Source organism: Vombatus ursinus, unplaced genomic scaffold (assembly GCF_900497805.2).
Source record: "Vombatus ursinus unplaced genomic scaffold, bare-nosed wombat genome assembly UNPS02014768.1, whole genome shotgun sequence".
NCBI lineage: Eukaryota > Metazoa > Chordata > Mammalia > Diprotodontia > Vombatidae > Vombatus > Vombatus ursinus.
In genome coordinates this window covers 4,556,720-4,571,169 of record NW_020954546.1, presented here as the reverse complement: position 1 = coordinate 4,571,169, position 14,450 = coordinate 4,556,720, and the positions used below count along the sequence as shown (strand labels likewise).

The following is a 14,450-nucleotide window of genomic DNA, read 5'->3' as shown; positions in this document are numbered from 1 at the left end:
GAGAGAGAGAGAGAGAGAGAGAGAGAGAGAGAGAGAGAGAGAGAGAGTGTGTGTATGTGTGTGCACTCTTATTTTAAAGGCACAGTCTTTAAATATACTCACATTTGGGCTGAAATAACAAATGTGGACATATTTAAGGACAAAATTATAAGGAATCTGGTCTGCCCGTTGTAACCATTGCTCTATCCAAGGGAAGCAAACCTGTCTTAGATAACTTGAGACTCAGAATAGTACATGACAATAAACACATGTGTGCTGTGGCATCAGTGCCTTTTCTGGAGCTTTCCTTCCAGAAAATGGTCAACCCGGAGCTTTGAAATTAAACAAGACTCATACACATGACAGTTAATTTAAACTAACTTGAAGGCTCACTCTATGTCTCTTTTATCCATCCCCAAGTCAAAGGGGTTAGAACTGTCTCTTTTCCCTTGACACTCAGTTTCTTCATCCAGTATGAGAGGTTTGGTCCAGCTAAAGGTCATAGGCTTTCAGAATTGGAAAGGACCATAGAGATCATCTAGTTCAAGATTTTTATTTTACAAGTGAAGAAACTGAGGTCTGGATAGGTAAAGCAACCTGCCCAAGGCCACATAGGTGGCAGAATCAGGATTTGAACCCAGGCCTTTTGAGTCCAAATCCAGTGGTCTTTCCATTACACCACAACAGATCATTTCAAGGTCTAACCTTCACTGAGTCTGCCATATTTCTATGTACTGTCTCCCAGGCTTCCCTTCCGTAACTTCTTTTCTTCCTAACGGCTACTCCTGATGTTCATTTAACCCAGAATAAAATTATTGGGGTAGATAGGCACAGTGTAGATTGCCCCAAGCCTCAACTTTCTAGAGGGATCAAGTTTCTTCTCTGTGTTAACGGTTCCCAGCAATTAGGTACTACTCTGCCCATATATTCCAATATCAGGCTCCATTCTTATTTTAGCATCTTGCCTGCTCCCCGCCTACTTAGGCACTTCAAAGCCCTGCCACAACTTACTGGCATTGATGAGAACAAGGGCAGTGTAGAGAGCAATCTCATCCTCGGAGAAATGCAGAGCACACAGAGAGTGGGAGAAGTCAAAGATGGAGCCAATGAGTTCACTGCAGCCTAAAAGAAATTGAAAGTGTGGGGAGAGTAAAGGAGAGTTTGTTGAACTGAGAGGAGGGGGATATTTGCTGTTGAGGGCCCAACCCAGAATCTTGCCTTGGGGTGACTGGGGGAAAGGAGGTAGCTGGTCTTGAAATAGGAGTGTACTGTGTTTGACAGTGGGTTGGAACCAGGAACTTTCACCTTCCCTTCACTGGCCCTCACCCAAGGCTCTGAACACGTCCACGCCTCCGTATTTGCCCTCAAAGAAGACTGTGCGATTGTCAGCGTTGTAGGCCCGGCACATCCTCACCAGTACCACCTCCATGGCCCCTGTGGGGAGGGAGTGGGAGGTGAGACGAAGGGAGAAAAGGCAGAAGAAGACATCTGCAAAGTGGAGAGTGGTACCAAGGTAATACCCCAAGCTCAGCCCCAAATCCATCTCAGCTCCCTCAGTGGACAAGATACCTCCTAGTCTTTTTGGATTTCTTCCTGAAAACCTCTCCCTTTAGGTCTTTCTAGACACCTTCCCTGACCTACACCCAGCATATTCTCTGTCCTCACCCCTTCCAGTCCCCAACACGAGCCTTCTTAGCCCACTCCTGGCACCTGCTTTGAGCAGCACAATCTGGTCATTCTGACACAGCTCCATGAAGCCTGCTAGCCTTTTGGCGAATTCCACCACATACTGGATGGCCTCGGTGAGCCGATGGGCACAGCGTTCCCACATCTCCCACATCGACTTGGGGTGGGAGAAAAACCACCATAGGGAAGAGAAAAGACACAGGTCAGAGCCCCCCAAACCTCTCCATGACCCCCCAACCTTCAACCCCATATGACCCCCTGGGATCCTACTCTGGTTATTTAACTCCTTCACAGCATTCAATGAAGGAACCTGAGCAAACTATGGTCTGCATTGTCTCCTGAAATCGCATATGTGTACTAACATGTGTAGACATATAAAAATGTATTGACAATCAGCAAATGTTTGAGTGCCCATTTAGGACAACATAGAGTAGTGGAGAGAAAACTGGATTCAGTCAGTAGATCTGTATTTGAATCCTGGCTTTACTACTTATCAGCTACGTAACCTGGTCAATTCTCTTCCCTTCTCTGGGACTTTCTTGTCGTCTGTGAAATGGGAATGATAATATTCACATTCCCTACCTCGTGGAGTTGTCGCTAGGGAAGCACTTTTGTTCTAGAGCATCGTCAGCCTGAGAGCTTTGAAATCTGACAAGGTTCATGTACGGTTAGTCTATAGCACTCAAGGTGCTATAGAAATGTGAACTATTATTCCAAGGCGCCATGGGGAATTCGAAACATATGCAAAGGAGGTCTTGCCCTCATGGAGCTTTTAGTCTAGTTGATAAGAGGAAACATGCATACACACGCTAAACACAAAGTAGTATATATAGTAAGTCCCCAAATGAGTGATTCATTTTGTAAGGAACTCAGAGGGAAAGATTACTACTGGGACTGAGGTGGTTAGGGGAAGGAGATGGAATTTAAAATAGGCCTAGACTAGGCAGGAATTTATTGGAGAGGAGTGGTGAGGACATTCAGCGAGGTGTAAACAAAAGCCACCATTCTGAGATTCACATTGCTGAAGTGGAAAGGGCGCCATACCGGGGAGTCAGGAGACCTTGGGTCTAGTTCCATCTCTTTCACTTACTAGCCCTATGACCTTGGGCCAATCACTCCCTTTCTCTGGACCTCAGTTTTCCCTATCTGTAAAATGAGGGAGTTAGACTAGATGATCTCTTGGTTTCTATCCAGTTCTGAGGTTTTTGAGACCAGTTTCTCAACATACTGATATCCATAGATGTACATACATGAACAAAGCTGTGTGCAGACACATTTTCCTTCACCCAGGTGTGTATTCATGTGTGTGTGTGTGTGTGTGTGTGTGTGTGTGTGTGTGTGTGTGTGTCCCTCTCTTTCTCTGGACTTTCCTGATGACTATGGGGTTGCCTCATCCTTTTGGTCTGGCCCCTGAATCATTACCTTTCTTTGGTAATTGATCACCTCCTCCCGGGAGAAGACGTTGGAACGTTGCCTCTGCAGGTCCTCCAGTCGAAGCTGACAGGTCTCTTGATAGGACTTACAGACATTTTGGATCAAGTGCTCTGCAGCCGGGAAGGCACATACTGAACCTCAGTTCTCCCCTGCCACATGGGAGTCCCCCCCATTAGACTATCCTCCCCTCTGGCTTTCTACCTAGGGTCATCCAGCCCTCATGATCGAGCTTTCCCGTGTCTCTATTTTTTTCTTCGAATGTTGGTCTCTGTCTTGGGAACCCCTAGGAATCTGTTACCCCTCCTTGACCTCAGTTCCTTCCCTATACTTCCTCTCTACTTAAAGAGAAGCTGCCTGGCTGGTCCTGCCCCCTATCTCTGGCTGCTTACCAATCTCAGTCAGGGAGGCGTTGGGGAGGTCGAGGCGGAAGCTGGGGCTGCTGTACGAGTCCCTCCCTTGGCTTGGCTCCCCAAGCACCAGATGTCGGGGTTCCCCAATGTGGAGCTCACACCTGTCAGGGGACAGCTGGCTACCCAAGCCATAGAAAGCTCTGCCGACCTCAGCCTTTGCCCGATCGGGGCTGTACCCCCGGCAGTACACAGCCCCAGCCAGCCCCATTTTGGCCAGACTATTAGGGTAGGACGGTCCAGGGCCTGGGGTGCTAAGGAGGGCAGGTGGGCAGGCAGAGGCCTCAGGCAGGTCAGGTGAGGAGCCCAGGGGTAGCTGTCCATTGGGGAGGGGAAGGGTATAGGCGGGGGTGTCTGCCCCTCTGGTCCCTGCAGGAGGGGGAGTGGTCACTTGTCGCTGCTGCTGCAGTTGCTTCTGCACCTCGGCATGCAAACTGTCCCTCTGCTTCTTGGACATTCGGCCGAACTTGACAGCTGGAAGAGGCCCGGTGAGAGATCAGAGTTGTTGGGGTGAGAGGTGGTGGAGAAAGAGGTACCTCTGTATGATTGACAGCTGGCTGGCTGACAACAGACCCTCTTCTGTCTTACTCTGACTTCCTCCTTGGAGAATCTGTATCCTCCATTGGACCCCACCGTGAGACCCTCTCTCACCTTTCTCCTCCCAGGTGTTCCAGGGACCTGCCTGGTTAAGTTCTTCCTACATTTCACACTGCAAAGTGATACTATCTCCCAAAGCGATACTATCAAGAGTGGGGAAGATGAGTACAAGGAAAGCAGTAAGGCTAAGGTATCTGGACTCTTTGACTATGGGATGGGGTTCAAGGTGGGAGCTAGGGGGACAGCAGTTCTGTATTGGGGTCACCCCCCTTGCCCAGGAGACAGGAGGAAGAAGAGCTGGGAGAGCTGTGAACCCAGGTCTCCATGTGGTCAGGCCTACAGGCTCCCTGGTGACCTAGATACACACCACAGCCCAACCCAGGGCTCAGCGGCTTGTTTCTGAACATCCTCTTCTGACTCTCTTTCCTGCCCCTTCATTCCCCCCTCCCTCCCCGCCCTACCACCCCCTTCAACCCCTCCCAGGTGTGGAGGCACAGTCCCCCTCCCTGTCAGCTCCCTTCACACCCCAAGCCAGCTCTCCGCCTGTGCGTTTCCTTTTGCTTGGTTATTTCAGGCACTGAAAAGTGCTGACGGGTTCCTTCTGGCTTCTTGTGTCACATCATCCCGTCCTCCCCTCCTTTCCTCCCCTTGTCCCCCCACTAACTGTGCCCATTCCCTGAGCTCCCTTGTCAGTGGGGTGTGTCAGGTGAGTGGCCTGGGAGATAGACAAAAGGCTCAAACCTCCTATTCCCCTGACCCTTTGCTAGGAATTGTGGCTATTTTCAGTCTTGCTATTCACTGGTCCAACTTTTCCTGTTAGCTCCCAGGGACCAAAGAGAAGTCATTTCATTTCATTTTTTTTTTTTTTTTTTGCATCCCAGCACCTAGCATAGTAGATGCTTAATAAATCCTCACAGGGGGAGAGGTGTAGGAGCTGGGGAAGAGGGAGAATAGGGAACCAGGTGGGGTCTGAGAGAAGAGAGACAAAGAATTAGGAACCATCTAGCCCGGAGAAGAAAAGATGGAAAAAGGCTAGGGCCTGAGGAATTTTTGGGGCAGGGAGGAGAGTTACCCTTCTCTGTTCGCATTTCTCTAGCTGCTTTAGCTTTAGAAAGTACCTTCCTTATAAGATCCTTATGAAGCAGGTAGTAGAAATATTTTTATCCCCATTTTACAGATGAGGAGAGAGAAGCACAGAAAAGTTCAATGACTTTTCCAAAGTCAAAATTAGTGAGTGTTAGAGCTAGGATTTGAAGCCAAGTATCTCTTGACTCCAAAGCTATTGCTATTTTGGCTAGCCCTACAGAAGTCTAAGATTTCAGGAAACACTTTGATGTCTTCTGCTTGCTTAGCTAGTTAGGGCCCCTATTTACAGACTCCATAGAAGGAGGGGTCCTGAGTAGCAGCCAGGGAGCCTTCCCTGCATGGCCTCACCATCCCGGGACATGCCCAACGCCAGGCATTTCTGCAGGCGACAGTGTTGACAGCGGTTCCGACTGGTACGGTCTATAGGGCAGCTTTGCTGTCGGGTACAGGAGTATGCTACATTACATTGCTGGCTCCGGCGAAAGAAACCCTGGTGGGAAAGGGTTAGGATTAGAAGACTGCTCCCTTCAGATTCCTCAACTCCCCTGCTTTCCCTTCACTCCCTATCACCTCATCTAGGGACAGAATACTTGGGTGCAGAGAGCTTCGTGAAAAGACACGCTGGCCACCTCCCCACCTTCTTCCCTGGATGCTTTCTCTTCTAAAGACTATTCTAGGATATTCCCAGGGATCAAATAAGGGCTCTTGAGTTTCACATTTCTCTGGCATACCACTTCCCCAAAAGCGTATGTGAATCTCACCTTGCAACCTTCACAGGTGATAACCCCGTAGTGGATCCCAGAAGATTTGTCCCCACAGATCTTACAAGGTATCACTTCAATTTGAGCTGAAAGAGAGTATGAAAAAGAATGGATTAGACATAAACCAAAGTTTCACTCCCTTATTCAATCTGGGTACCGAGTGTTCAGTTTCACCCTCAAAACTTGGAGGGAAGCAGGAACCCCTGGAAGATGCTGAATATTTGTGGGGGCTGGGGAGAAGACCGGGAAGTCAGGGAAGCGGCATCAGCTCAGTTGGGTGGCAAAGGCAGCAGATGTACAGAGAAGCCACCTGTTCCCCCACCCCTACCCCACCCCACCCCTCAAGTCACAGAGACTTTATGCTTCCCTCCCGCCTTGGGACCCAAGTCCCTGCTACTTTGTAGCACCTGCTTCCCGCCTGAGGAACCTTGCTTTCTCTCTCTTCCCCACCCCTCACCCCAGGCTCTGCTCCCACGGGCAGAGTACGGGGCAAGTGAGGAGGATGTGGTGGGCTGGGCTAGGGGCACCTGGGCACTAGGCTCAGAGGGGCGGGATTGGGCCTGTGCTATCACAATCAGCTTTTAGTATTGAGTTCAAGAGACGACAGGGGTGGGGGGGATTCTAGGGACACAAGTATAGTCGCTATGGGGTTCAAAACAGCTTCTTGATGGGTACCTGGAAAGCAAAGGGTAGGACTGGCTTACTGATCCAGGATTTACATATGTGTATGTATGTATGCTAAAGGGTGCGTCTGCGGGCAAGCATATAGACATTAATGAGTTTGTATACCGTAATACATGTGTGCATGTAAGTCTGCTGGAGAGTATATATGCACGAATCACAATATCAGAGCTTGAAGGGACCTTGGTGGTAATTTGGCCTAAAATCCCCTAATTACAGATGAGGAAATTGTGCACTAGGTGGAGTAGTAGATTGAGTGCAGGCCCTGAAATCAGGGGGACCCAAGGTCAAATCCAGCCTCAGACACTTACGAGCTAGGTACCTCTGAGCTAGTCACTTAATTGTTTGCCTCAGTTTCCTCATCTGTAAAATGGGGATAATAATAGCACTCATTTCCCAAGGTTGCTATGAGGATAAAATAAGTTAATATTTCATAGAGCCAAGCACTATATAGATGCTGTTATCATCAGCATCATCATCATCATTATTATAAAATGATTTACCCAAGATCACACAACCAGTTAGCAAAAGAGTGGTAGATCACAACAACTTGGGTTTCCTGACTCAATTTCCTGCTCTTTCCCCTATATCATACTAAGATTAAATGTGTCTAGTGCAGGGGTGGGGAACCTGCAGCCTCAAGGCCACATGTGGCCCTCTAGGTTCCCAAGTGTGGCCCTCTAGGTCCCCAAGAGTGGCCCTTTGAGTTTGGATTCAGTTTGAGGTGGCCTTTTGACTGAATCCAAACTCAAAGGGCCGCTCTTGGGGACCTAGAGGGCCACATGTGGTCTTGAGGCTGCAGGTTCCCTACCCCGGTCTAGCGCGTGTTAGAGAACCCTATGGCTTTCAGGAACTATGTAGGGGCTGTCATTATGTCTAGTTTTCCTTATTTTCTTCAAGGCTTAGTTCAGGTTCCACTTTCTACACAAAGCCTTGCCTGATTCCCTCAGCTGCTGGTATTTTCTCCCCCAAATGACCTTGTATCTGCCATGTATGCACACAGTGTCTTCCCTGGCTAGACAGTAAGGTTCTTAAGGGCAGCAGTGACTGTTTCACTGTTGCCTGGTACATAGTAGGCACTTAATAAATGCTTTCTGATTCTGTGAATGAATTTTATAACAGCATCAAGAGTTGAGGGCACACGTATATCGGTGCATATGGATTTTTGTGAATGTGTATATGTTTGAAATGGGGTGTATGTATATATCAGAGTGTGTATGGCCCTGTGCACATCTGAAGGTTTGTCAGCATGTCTGTGGCACCCAGATCTCTGAGGCCAGGACCCTCGCATTCTCCCTCTTTCTTTGTGACTCTGGGGGCCCTGTGCTTGCCCTGCTCTCCCCCTACCCCCACTTCTGTGGTTTGCTCCTGGCCACCAGGTTCCTCTCTCTTTCTTCGCTTTCTGCTTATCAGTGCCCCGCTGTTTCCCGCTGAGTAGCACAGGCCAGCACGCAGCCCCCCGGCGTGGCCTCCCTCTCTCGACCTCAGAGGGTAGCCCAGGGAGGCTGCTTCCAGCCACAGAAGATATTTTCAGTATTGCCACAGGCCAAGCCCTCCTCTCTGGCCCCAGTGGGAGGTCATTGACGCCCCAGTGGGTGGGGGGGAAACCTGGGCAGGAAGGTGTAGAGTGGGGTTCTCTGGCTCTTCTATGTGCTGATCCCATCTCCAAGGGCAGAGAACATAACACCTAATGTCACCTACTTCTAGACTCTCACAGCTTACTTACGCTGATTGTGCAATGTGGAATCATGGATAAGGTCCACTTACTTCACTCCAATACTTCCTTGGGGTATGGCTTTTCACTGAAGTAAATCAAGTAGCTCCCTATAATGGGGCACGGTGTTAGGTGGTGACCAATGCTTGAAAAGGGGCGATTCCTAGACACCAGAATGGTTTTACATTGATTATGACAGACTAATGTAATTTTCATTTTTGACAGTGTATCTAAACTTTCAGGAAGGCCTGAGTTCGAATTTGGCCTAGGACACCAGCTGTGTGATACTGGGCAAGTTACTTAACCCTGTTGGCCTCAGTTTCCTCATCTGTCAAATGATCCGGAGAAGGAAATGGCAAACTACTCCAATATCTTTGCCAAGAAAACTCCAAGTGGTGCCATGAAGAGCCGGACGTGACTGAAATGACTGAAAAAATCTAAACTGTAAGAAAGGCAGGGTGGAGTAATGAATAGAGTCCTGGCTCTGATTCAGGACAACTTGAATTCAAGTCCTGTCACTGAAATATACAGGCTATAAAACCCTGGGCAAGTCACTTAACCTCAAAGGAATCCAGACATCTAAGACCATAAGTTGAAGAAAAGTTGACAATCTGCCTTGGCAGGAGTTTCCTCACTTGGGAACCCACTGTGCCAATCACAGGCGCAACCTTCTTCCTCCACCAAAAAAAAATATTGGGGCAATGTTGAAAATGTAGTTTGCCAAAATTTCAATCAATCATTTGATAAAACCTTTATGATCTACTTCAGGATAAGTTCGAGGGACATGCAGTAGATAATACAATTAGGCAGATTTGGACCTAGTTGAATAACTAGGATGCTAATAGTACTAATTAATGAGATGATGACAATTTGTAGTGGAGATTCCTGGGGATCTGGCTTTGACCATTTGCTTGTTAATATTTTATTAATGACGTGGATGAATGTATCCAATTTGCAAAGGATATGAAACTTGAAAAGATAGCAAACCCAGTAAATGACATATTCTGGATCTCAAAAGATATCAGTAGGCTAAAGTGATGGATCAATTGAATAGGATGACATCTAAAAGGAAGAAATGAAAAATCCTGTCCTTGGGTTCCAAACATCAACTTTGACCCTGTACAGGATAGAACTGTTGTGGCTAGCTAACAGTTCAAGTGAAAAAGATCTGGGGGGCACCCAGCAATCCCGCCACAACAAAGAAGTCAAAGGAAAACTTTATACACACAAAAATATTTGTAGCAGCACTTTTTGTGGTAGCAAAAAGCTTGAAACAAAGTGAGTACCCATTGATTGGGTAATGGTGGGACAGATTGTGGTGTTTGAATGTAATGGAATATTATTGTACTGTAAGATAGGACAAATATGAGGAATTTGGAAAAATATGGGAAGGCTTAGATAAACTGATGCAAGTCAGAGTAAGCAGAATCAAGTATACATAAAGGTTAAATAATGTAAATTTAAATGATATGAAAAGGCAGGGGTACTCTGATTGATTGTAATGACCAATCTTGACCCCGGAGAACAGATAATAAAACACAATTCTTTCTTCTTAACAGAGATTTGGGGAACTACAGGTATGGAATATTACGTACACTGCCAGATGTAGTTGTTCCATCAATCAGTTTTTCTGCAATGTTTTCTGTTGTTATAAGACAGGGGGTCAAGGTGGGAATATACTAGGAAACTACTGTGATATAAAAGCAAAAGGCATCAATAAAACTTTAAAAAGATTTTTTAAAAAGTTCTGTTAAAATCTTATAAAAGTGAATGTTGAAAGTTAAAAATAAATAAATTAATTAATCTAAAAGAAAATTTTAAAAAGTTCTGTTAGTTTTAGTAGATTGTAAGTTTAGTACATATCCACAATGTGCCATAGAAGCCAAAAAAAAAAAAAGCTAACATTATTAGGAGATACATTAAGGGAGTTGGCAGTTAGTTGGCGCGGCGGATAGAGCAGATAGGGAAGACTCCTCCTCCCAAGTTCAAATCCAGCCTCAGACACTTGCTAACTGTGTGACCCTATGCAAGTCACTTAACCCTCAGTTTCCTCATCTGTCAAATGGAGAAGGAAATGGCAAACCACTCTAGTATCTTTGCCAAGAAAACCCCAGATGGGGCCATGAAGAGTTGGACAAGACTGAAAATGACTGAACAACAAACACATTAAGGGGGACATGGTATCTAGAATGAGGGGATGATGGCTATCGTGTCTGGGTCGAGTCACATTTGGAGTCTGATGTTCTGGGCATTATGTTTTATGAAAAACAGATATCGAGAGGCATCAAGGTACTTGGTCTAGAGTCAAAGAATCCTGGGTTCAAATCTTAACTCCACCTCTAAGTAACTAGGTAAACTTGAGTGAATCAAAATCTCATGAAAATGAAGGGTTGGAGCGGATGGCCTCCAAGGCCACTTCCATGTAATCTATGATCCTGTGAACATCCACATTTGATTTATAGCAGCTCTTTTTGTGGTGGCAAAGAATTGGAAACAGGAGATGCCCATCCATTGGGCAATAGCTGAACAACTTATGGCAGACGAAAGCGATGGAATACTATTGTGCTATAAGCAGTAAAGAAAGGGATGCTTTCAGAAAAATATAGGCAGACATGTATCTACTCATGCAAAGTGAAGTGACCAGAACCAGCACAATTTATACAGTAATGACAATATTGTAAAGATAAATAACTTTGAAAAACTTAAGACTTCTGGTCAACATGATGACTAACTCCACTTCAGAGCATTCATGATGAAAGAGGCTGTCTACCTCCAGATAGAAAACTGATGTGGGTTAAAGCGTATTTCTTTCTTTCCTTCCTCCCTTCCTTCCTGACTTGGTGGGAACTTCTTTTGCTGGACTCTGCTTATTTGTGACAGGTTTTGCTTTCTCAACAAGTAGGGGAAGGGGGAGGTGGGATGAAGAGAATTTTGAGCTAGAAATAAAATAAAATTCAATTAAAAATAAAACACAAAAAGCAAAAACAAGAAAATCCACTATTTGAGCTCCATTCTTTAAGGTATAGTCAGGAGATAAAATGCAAATAATTATGGGATCAGCTAACAACAATTTGTTACTAGCCATTCACATGTTAGCACAAATGAATCTCTCAAATTCTTTTCCAAGAGGTGAGAACTGGTTTTGGTGAAAGGGAAAAAGGAAAGAATATGTTGGCACTGTGTGTGTGTGTGTGTGTGTGTGTGTGTGTGTGTGTGTGTTGGGAGGGGTGGAGTGGGACAGTGCTGCCACAAAGATGCTAAAAAAAAAGGGGGGGCATTTAAAACAACATTAGCCTCTTATTAATTAGCTGTGTGACCTTGGGGAAGTCACTGCCCTTCTCTGGGCTTTGGTTTTAAATATGGATGAATTTTAAGGGTCTTTTCAGCTCTGAAATCCCACTATTCTACTTTATAGCTTTGCCAATGTCTGGTGCTCCATAGTGGCTATGAGTTGACCATGGACAAGTCACTTCATCTCCATAAGCCTCAGTTTTCTCAACTGCAAAATGGAGATAATAACATTTGCATTACCTACCTCATAGGACTGTTGTAAAAAAAGTAATAATAGCAGCCTACATTCTATCCTATCTGACACATACTGGCATTATGACTTTGGGCAAGTCACTTAGTGCTCTAGGCAGCTCTCAGACTATGGGCTGCAGAGAAGGTGCTGATCTGTACTAGTGAGGACTTTCATCATCTGGAAGTGCCCTTTAAAAATCACAGGCCCAGTCTTTATTCCGTATCTCATTTGAGTAAAGTGCTGAGTAAGCTGCGAAGTGCTGTATTCATTTGTGTTATCATGTTTACCCATAGGTGAGTACACTCCCACTAATAGATGTGTACATGTACTTATAGATGGGGGATAAGACATAAAGAAGCCTAGGGGTGTCTGTCACCTTTTTCCAGGATCAGAGCACAAAGAGGGAAGAAGCTGGCCATGGGTAACTTAGCAGGTCAAGGACAGGGGGTGGAGATTTGTAAACTGAACCAAGGTGGGAACCCAAGCATCCGAGCTCTTTGCCCGCTAGCCACTGTGGTCCTTCCTCCTGCTTCCCTTCCTTGGGAGCCACATCCATGTGCGTGCATGTGCTGACCACAGTGTGTGACCTCGGACACATCTCTTCTGACCCAGGTGGCTGGAAACTGGCTCCCTCCTTTACTAGACATGGTCTTAGAACCCCACCTTGAGGTCACAGTCTCTATTGTTCCCACGGAGAAAAATGGCCAAAACTGAGCTACAAAAAGTCCTGGGCTGGAGTCTGGGGGTTTGACCAAGGCCCCACAGACCACAGCAAGTTACACAAGGTACTCAGAGAGAGAATCACAGAGAACCACAGGACACAGTAGCTGGGGCAGACCTCAGAGGGCATTCTGGTCCAACTAGATTGTTTTTTACAGGCAGGGAAATAAAGTTCAGATAAACTTGAGTAAAGAGACACAGAGGCAGAGTACTGAGAGTGAGACTGAGACCAAGAGACGATAGAGACTAAAGGAAGACAGAGAGATGGGCCCAGAGAACTAGTCAGAAATAGGCAAACCAAGACCTGGAGAGACAGAGACAAAGAGATAATGAGAAAGATTCAGAAACAGAGAGATGAAAACAGAGACATAGAGAGTCCTGCGCCCACGCGAGCATACACGCCCACACTCTCTCTGGCCCAGTGCCCGGTACCTTAGCCCTCACCAGTTCTGGCGGGCCTTTGCCAAACCCCCTTCCCCCCTCCCATAACCCCTGTACTTCCACCCTCCCAAAGCCTCAAAGAGAAAGTGTCTGAGGTTTTGGGGGGGGAGTAAGGCCAAGAGCCAAAAAACAGCTCGGTGAACTCGCCTCCAAACCCCAGGCCCCTTGAGAAGAGCCCTGGCTGAGATGGGGGGTGAGAAGGGGGTAGGGAGAAGGTGAGTCATGGACAGACCGCGGGATTACTCAAAACGATGCCCAGGATCTGGTCTGCCGGGAACTCTCCCCTCTCAGGGCCAGATGATGCCAGGAACTGGAGCCAAGCAAAGGTCAGCAGCAGCCCAGCTCAGCCCCCGAATTCCCCGACTCCCACAGCTAGACTCAACCCCTACCCTCAGGAAGGTTTTCCCTGGGTCTAGCCTTTATTCCTCCTTCCTGTTTAGAGTATGGGGGGGCATTAGAGTTGATTGTTAACTAACTATATATAGTTACTGATGAGGTCAGAACACACTTTTGTACCACACCCTTCTATATCAAGGAGAGAACTTTCTCGAGATCAGCCTCTGCTCCCCCTCTTCTTTGGTGCCAGACAGCTCCTCCCTGGGCCTGGACAGAAGACGTAACAGACGGGGTCTAGAGATCACCAGGAAGAGGATGGCTCAATGAATGACTATCTCAATGTCTCCATTCTCACGTTTCCTACCCCTGTCGCTCTGGAAGTACTTGAGCTCTCCCATTCATTCATTCATTCATTCATTCCACTGCAATGTCAGGAAAGACATTGGGGGAATGGTTTCTTGGCTCTTTCCCCCTCACCCAGGGATGGCAGGGCTGGCCCTTGACAGTGTCTTTTACCAGACAGGAGAGGAAGTGGAAGGCAGGGTTGGAGGAGAGGCAGCCTGACAACAAGAACACCGAACTTGGGCAGCAGAGGGATCTGGGTTCGAGTCTCAGCTCTGATACATATTTACTGGCTGTGTGACCCTGGGCAAATCAATTAACCTCTCTGATAGAAATGATACTATCTGCCTCAAGTGGTTTTGTAAGCAAAGTACTATATTAAACTTTTAAAATTACAAGCTGTTATAAGTACTGTGAGGGTAAAGGAGATGGTAGTCCAGCTTATATTTACTGACACAGAATGCTGATGCATAATCATCCCTCCATCCTGCTACCCCTAATACATGACATCCAATTGGTACCTGGTATGGGGGGGAAATGTGACAGAAATAATTAGGGCTCTTCTCCGCAAGCTTCCCATTTCATCTCAACCCTTTAAGGTAGGGCCTATTTTATTATTCCCCTTTCAAGGAAACTGAGGCAAACAGAGGTTAAGTGACTTGCCCAGGGTTCACATAACTAGTAAGCATTTGAGGCTGGATTTGAACTTGGGGCTTCCAGACTCTAGGCCCAGTGCTCTGTCT

General features: G+C 46.6%; 1 protein-coding gene across 11 annotated transcripts in view; it reads right to left on the bottom strand.

Annotated features, from left to right (window-relative positions):
* LOC114043225 (nuclear receptor ROR-gamma-like) overlaps window positions 1-14,450 on the bottom strand; it is a 32,610-nt gene that overhangs the window by 5,542 nt on the left and 12,618 nt on the right. For 10 of the 11 annotated variants that reach the window (XM_027862274.1, XM_027862268.1, XM_027862270.1 and 7 more), the window contains 7 exons: window positions 5,951-6,036; window positions 5,538-5,679; window positions 3,489-3,980; window positions 3,088-3,209; window positions 1,690-1,822; window positions 1,306-1,413; window positions 991-1,101 (listed from right to left, as the gene is read on the bottom strand). In XM_027862274.1, coding sequence (XP_027718075.1) covers window positions 991-1,101; window positions 1,306-1,413; window positions 1,690-1,822; window positions 3,088-3,209; window positions 3,489-3,980; window positions 5,538-5,679; window positions 5,951-6,036 — 1,194 coding nt within the window. The remainder of the gene's footprint in view (window positions 1-990; window positions 1,102-1,305; window positions 1,414-1,689; window positions 1,823-3,087; window positions 3,210-3,488; window positions 3,981-5,537; window positions 5,680-5,950; window positions 6,037-14,450) is intronic. The other variant, XM_027862271.1, reaches the window with a different exon arrangement.